The following is a 6,525-nucleotide window of genomic DNA, read 5'->3' on the forward strand; positions in this document are numbered from 1 at the left end:
CAAGATGTCGGTTAAAGATCTCTTGATCTGGAAAGCATCTGCTCTGTACAAATGTCTGGCAGATGTATGTAAGATGTCAGGTTCGCATACATTCTAATTCATAAACATCTTAAAGACATCTAATCCTAGCAAACACATATGGCTACGTCTGTGCAATGTTCCATTTTTAAAGGAACACTCCAGTTTATTTTTTGGAAATAGGCTCTTTCCTCAACTCCCCGAGTTAATAAGTTGAGTTTTACCATTTTTAAATCCATTCAGCCGTTCTCCTGTTCTGGCGATATCACTTTTAGCATAGCTTAGCATAGATCATTGAATCCTATGAGACCAGTATAGCATCATGTTCAAAATGACTAACGAGTTATATCGTGTACTAAGACCAGTGAAAAATGTAAAGCTGCGATTTTCTAGGCAGATAAGATTAGGAACTACACTCCCATTCCGGTGTAATAGTCAAGGAAGTTTGCTGTTGTAACATGGCCGAAGCAGGCGCAGTAATATCACGCCAGTCACATTGGAAGTTACCTAGCTGGGAACTAATTTTAGCCGCTGCGTGATATTACTGCACCTGCTGCGTCCATATTACGCAAACTTCCTTGACTATAACACCGAAATGGGATAGTTTCTAATAGTAGTTTCTTCTCTTCTCCTTGATTTGTTATAACTTTTGGCAGTCTATTGTACTCTAAGGCCCAGTTTCACAGACAGGGCTTAGACTAAGCCAGGGTTACGCCATAGTTCAATTAGGACATTTAAGTAATTTTTACAAACATGCTTAGAAAAAAACATTACTGGTGTGCATCTTGAGACAAAACAAAGGCACTGATATATTTTAAGATCAATCAGTGCAATTTTATTTCAGTTGAAACAGCTCAGACTTACATTTTAGTCTAGGACTAGGCTTAAGCCTTGTCTGTGAAACCGGGGGCAAATGTTTATCCTGGTCCGACTGATTAGTACAGTCAAAAACATGACAATAATTGAGCATTTTCAGTAGCAATAAAGGGAGTTAACTAGTTAACTGAGGTTCGGGAGCAGGACCACGCCTCACTCACCACACATCCAATCGCCGAACTACCTAACTTACTTACTCGCACCCACACATCAGCATCGTTCATCTCGTTTCTCTCTGTTCGGTTCAGTGGCATTGTTTACGCTCAGTGCTGCCAATAAGGCCGATTGATGTAACCTCGTGAAAACACTCTATAGCGGCTAATGCGAAATAAAGTGGATTAAGTTCCAGGAGTAAAAATCCCATTCATTTCCTCTATTGTAATGTTCAATGTAAAGTGTTATTGAATATTGCACATTTGTGACTTGGATCTGCCACTGTAATTCATTGTTGTAGTCCACAGAGTTACATAATATATTACAGACGCACATTTTCTAATTGGATTGGTTGTCTTGTAGGAGTGCTGGTGGTAGTGTTCAGCATGGTTGCCTCAGAACTGTCTCACGTTCACACTAGACCAATTGACTTTGTGTGTGACAGCGAGGCCAGAAGAATGATAAACAAGGTGAAGGACTTACAAATGGAAATGGTAAGACTGGGAAATCTACTTCAGATGTATATAGTTCTTTCACTTCTATGTTTTTCTATTTCTTTCAAGACCCATTCACACCAAGAATGATAACTGTTATATTGGTGTCCACACCAACACATAATGTTGTGTTTATCTTTAATCACAAACTGGAGTTGTGTCATTTTCCATTTGGAATGCTTGCTAAATTCTGATTGAAATTCTTTACCATAAATCAGCAAGAAAAATCATTCTGAAAGTGATTCAAGTGATACCATTCCTCTCTGCTGTTATCGTTATAGATATCGTCCTTGGTGTAAATAGCCCTTTGGGATGTTTATCTGTGGCCCAGTGTTTAAATTCTTTTCTTACACCATAGTAACTCATACAAGATCATGTTACAAGGACAGCTGAGCTATTTAATTTAAGCACAAGGTCTGAGATATTCATCTGAGATCTGACTTGGACTGGTGTTCCAATTGAAATCAAATCATATCTAAATAACCTTCAATTGAATTAGGCTATAAAAGTCTATAAGGCTATAAATACCTTCCAATCTATTGCATTTTTCAAGTCACGACCATATTTGTGTTTATGTTAATACAAAAACTGCAGGAATCAATACCAAGTTACTCATTTAGCTTTAAAAGCTCGGTCTCATTAGTTGTTTGCATGCTACACTTCACTTGACAGATATCTGTCAGTTTACCTATTTGCATGTTAACTGTCTTGCTTGATTCTCTGCTGTCATCCTCTGTCTTGGCGTCTTCCATGATATTGACTTGACTCTGCGTTTGTTTGACAGTTTGCCGCTCTGACTTCTCAGCGTCTACATCTCTGCTTGTCTATCTGCCGGTGAGACATTTGATAGGCTGTGCTTTTCACTCTCTTTACAGGTAGTCTGCAGTGCTGTAGATGCTCTGCCGTCTGATATTAAATTACCATGCATCAGAATTCACAAAGCAACCTGGGAGAGAAAATCAGTGAGTCGTTCAATGCAGCCCACTCCCACACACTCCCTCCATTAGAGCATCAACCCACTCACGCTGCTCTCGGGCACACACTCTTTGAGACACCTGTGTGTGTGTTCCAGGTGCATGAGCAGAGGGCTGAGATCCTGCTGTCTTTGGGGAGTCTTGCTCAGGATGTGCGGTCTGCCAGGACACTCAGCCAACCTGGCTGTGGACTCACTCTGCTGGAGCGCTTGGAGCACAGTATCAACAACTACTTGCATGTAGTAAGACTACTTCACATTGAGGTGAGGACGACCAGTTCAACCTTGTGCTGCAGCTCAGTAGATACTGGCACAGAGACTTACAGCACGCAGACAGATTGCGAGCCTCTTGAGGAATTCACTCACATAGGAGCTGATATTGACTTGCAGAGTGAAGAATGAGGGCTGAGGATTTACCTACAAAGTCTGACCTTGCAAAAATAAATGAATCTAAAAATATAGTCTACTGTATATATAGTTTTTTTTAAAAATATCACAAATATTCAGCAATTCATATAATGATTTATTTACGACCATAAATTAAGACTATATCTCACTCTTTAAATAAAAAAGATAAATCAATCAATCAATAAATAAATACACTACCAGTCAAAAGATTTTTAATGTTTTTTTAAGTCTCTTCTGCTCACCAAGCCTGCTTTTATTTGATCCAAAGTACAGCAAAACAGTACAATGTTTTAATATTTTTACCATTTAAAATAATTGTTTTCTATTTGAAAGTTTTAAAATGCAATTTATTCCTCTGTTCAACGTTAAACTTTCAGCATCATTACTCCAGTCTGCATTGTCACGTGATCCTTCAGAAATCATTCTAATATTCTGATTTGCTACTCAAAAATGTGTTATTATGATGTTGAAAACAGCTGAGTATAATTTTCAGGTTTCTTTGATGAATAGAAAGTTCAGAAGAACAGCATTTATCTGAAATAGAAATCTTTTGTAACATTATAAATGTCTTCATCACCACCTTTTTCAGCAATTTAAAGCATCCTTGCTAAATAAAAGTACTAATTTCTATCATTTCCACAAAGCTTTTGAATAGTACAGTGTATGATGTTACAAAAGCTTTTATTTCAGAGAAATGCTGATCTTTGGATATTTCTATTCATCAAAGAATCCTGTACTTAACTGTTTTGAATATTGATAATAATAATAATGTTTCTTGAACAGCAAATCAGCATATTAGAATGATTTCTGAAAGATCATGTGACACTGAAGACCGGCGTAATGATGTTGAAAATTTAGTTTTGATCACAGGAATAAATTTTGCATTTTAAAACATATTCAAATAGAAAACAGATATTTAAAATAGCAAAAATATTTACAATTTTGACTGTTTTTGCTGTACTTTGGATCAAATAATTGCAGGCTTGTTGAGCAGAAGAGACTTCTTTAAAAACATTAAAAATCTGTTCAAAAACTTTTGACTGGTAGTGTAAATCTACAAATATCTTTCTCACATAGTTATATTAATTATAAGTAATATAATGATTAGCAAATATTACAATTAATTACCAAAATGAAATAATGGGAAAAGACATATATCTTGTAAATATATTCAAAACTAATGTAATTTAATGTTACAACACTTAGATAGAGATGAGCTTTTATATTATTTAAAAAAACAGTTGTATAGGGAAAGAAAATTTGCTTGGAAAAAATTTAGCTTAAAGACAGAATTTTTCCCATATTTGAATGTGGTTGTTGGACTACGTAGTTCTCAGAGAAAATATCCTGCCTTCCCGGAATCTTTGTTGATTTGTCACGTCATCTTGGTGACTTTGAGTCCTGGTGACCTCTGCCTTCCTTCCCCAGGAAAGAAGGGAAGATAGCAACATATTTGACCAGTGAGAATGATGGGAACATGGTGCTCTCTGAAGTGCATTACAGCCATGCCCTGCTGATAAAATATACATACAGCCACTCCTAGATTAAAGCATGTACTGTGGGGAGATGCTGAACTGTAGTTTTGCTTATTTCTGATGTATGTGCAAAACATAAATAACCTACTTCATGTGAGAATCAAAGCTGGTGATTTCAATGATCTCAGTGATGACCCAGTAATCTTCTAAAAAAGTAGCTCAGTCATTTCTGTCAGAAGAAACCTTTCTGTTTTTTCCTGCTTCAACACGCTAGGACTATTTTTAGCTTGAACATCGTTTTCCTTATCTGTCCATCTTTGTCTCGTCCAGCAGGGGGAGCAGGTAGGGCCCCAGGCAGAGCTCTGTCTGGGTCAGCCCTCTAAGGATTTGGGTTTGGTGTTGAAGCACTTTGGGCTACTGCTAACTGGCAAGCTGGAGTGGCTCATTGCAGAGATGGCAAAGGGGTGCTAGACTGAAAAAAACCTGACTTCTAATCTTGGCTTTTCTTCAACCTTGTATAATGGGACCAGACAGGCCCAATCAATTTTAACAATGGTCTACCTTCAAGACAATTGAGGGCCATGCACTTTGCCAGAGATCAGAGACTTACAGAGGAGAAAGTACATGATGCATAAACGACAACACTGTGCCATCTACTGGATTGTGGCTGAACTGACTCAACTGTTGAGATGCACCCATTGAACTTTTGAAACAAACTGTTCTGAACTGAAAAGAGTTTCTGGTGAGTGCCAAATGTTATTTTATATCACAGATTATATTTATTTATTTTATAGCCTGCCTGAAGGTTGAATTGACTCTACAAGGTGTGATAGCACATGGAAGATAACTGCGACAGAATGTGTGACAATGCGGAGGTAGTGCAGTGCACACACAGGGAAGTCGCTTTATTTATACACTCCAGGTTATTATTTTTGGAATATTTGTGTATATATTATATTTTGTATAAAAATAGTATTTACAATATTGTGTAAAAAAAAAAAAATATTGCATTGGAACACTGTGCTCAATGCATCAGTAACACAAAGTACACAATGTGAAAATATTTAAGAAAATATTTAAATATATTCTCTTTTTTATATACCTTGTTTTGTAAACTGTTTTTTTTTTTTTTAAATGTACATATCTAAATATTTAAATATGTTTTCATTTAATTTGTTGTATGGATTATTGTGTTTTCATCTAAATACTGACCTCAAAACCTCACAATTCAGCTTCACTACTACTTTAAAAATTGTGTTCTTAAAGGAGAAGTTCACTTTCAGAACAAAACGTCACAGATCTCCCTCTACTTCAAAAATCATTTCAAAATTGTCCTGCATCGCTGCAGAAGTACCAACCCAGTGTTTGCAAAGTGAACATGCAAAGAAGATCAAACGGCCTTAACAAAAAAGGTAAAACAGCGATGTAGGGCGATTTTGAAGTTGAGGCAGAAAATAAGATGGGAGTTTTTTGACATACCCTAACTGTCTTGAACCAGAAAAAAAAGAGTTCAGGCAGAGCAAGATGAGACGAGCATTTGAGGTTAAAAAGTATATACAGTCAAGCCCAAAATTATTCATACCCCTGGCAAATTCTGACTTTTTTTCTACTTTTATTCAACCAGCAAGTTTTTTTGGACCGGAAATGACACAGGCTTTTTCCAAAAGATAGTAAGATGATGTACAAGAGGCATCATTGTGGAAAAAAATATTACTCATCTTTTATTTACATTTGAACCAAAAGTGGCATGTCCAAAATTATTCATACCCTTCTCAATAATCAATAGAAAAGCCTTAATTTTGGCTATTACAGCAATAAAACGCTTCCCATAATTGCTCACCAGCTTTTTACATGTCTCCACTGGTATTTTTGCCCATTCATCTTTAGCGATGAGCTCCAACTCTTTCGGGTTGGAGGGTCTCCTTGCCATCACCCTGATCTTTAGCTCCCTTAGGGTCGAAGGCTTCTCATTTTTTACGCCAAATGAAGGCTACATCATTGTGGCCAAACAATTCAATTTTTGTTTCATCTGACCATAAAACAGAAGACCAGAAGTCTTCTTCTTTGTCCAGATGAGCATTTGCAAAGGCCAAGTGGGCTTTTGTGTGCCTTATGTGGAGAAGTAGTG

At 36.8% G+C, this 6,525-nt stretch overlaps 1 protein-coding gene across 1 annotated transcript in view; it reads left to right on the plus strand.

Moving 5' to 3' along the window:
• thpo (thrombopoietin) overlaps positions 1-5,408 on the plus strand; it is a 6,141-nt gene extending 733 nt beyond the window's left edge. Inside the window, exons 2-5 of the mRNA XM_073848087.1 lie at positions 1,411-1,541; positions 2,417-2,503; positions 2,614-2,778; positions 4,731-5,408. Of these exons, the coding sequence (XP_073704188.1) occupies positions 1,411-1,541; positions 2,417-2,503; positions 2,614-2,778; positions 4,731-4,868 (521 nt within the window). The 3' untranslated portion in view covers positions 4,869-5,408. The remainder of the gene's footprint in view (positions 1-1,410; positions 1,542-2,416; positions 2,504-2,613; positions 2,779-4,730) is intronic.
• Positions 5,409-6,525: the final 1,117 nt, after the last annotated feature.

Source organism: Garra rufa, chromosome 10 (assembly GCF_049309525.1).
Source record: "Garra rufa chromosome 10, GarRuf1.0, whole genome shotgun sequence".
Lineage (NCBI taxonomy): Eukaryota > Metazoa > Chordata > Actinopteri > Cypriniformes > Cyprinidae > Garra > Garra rufa.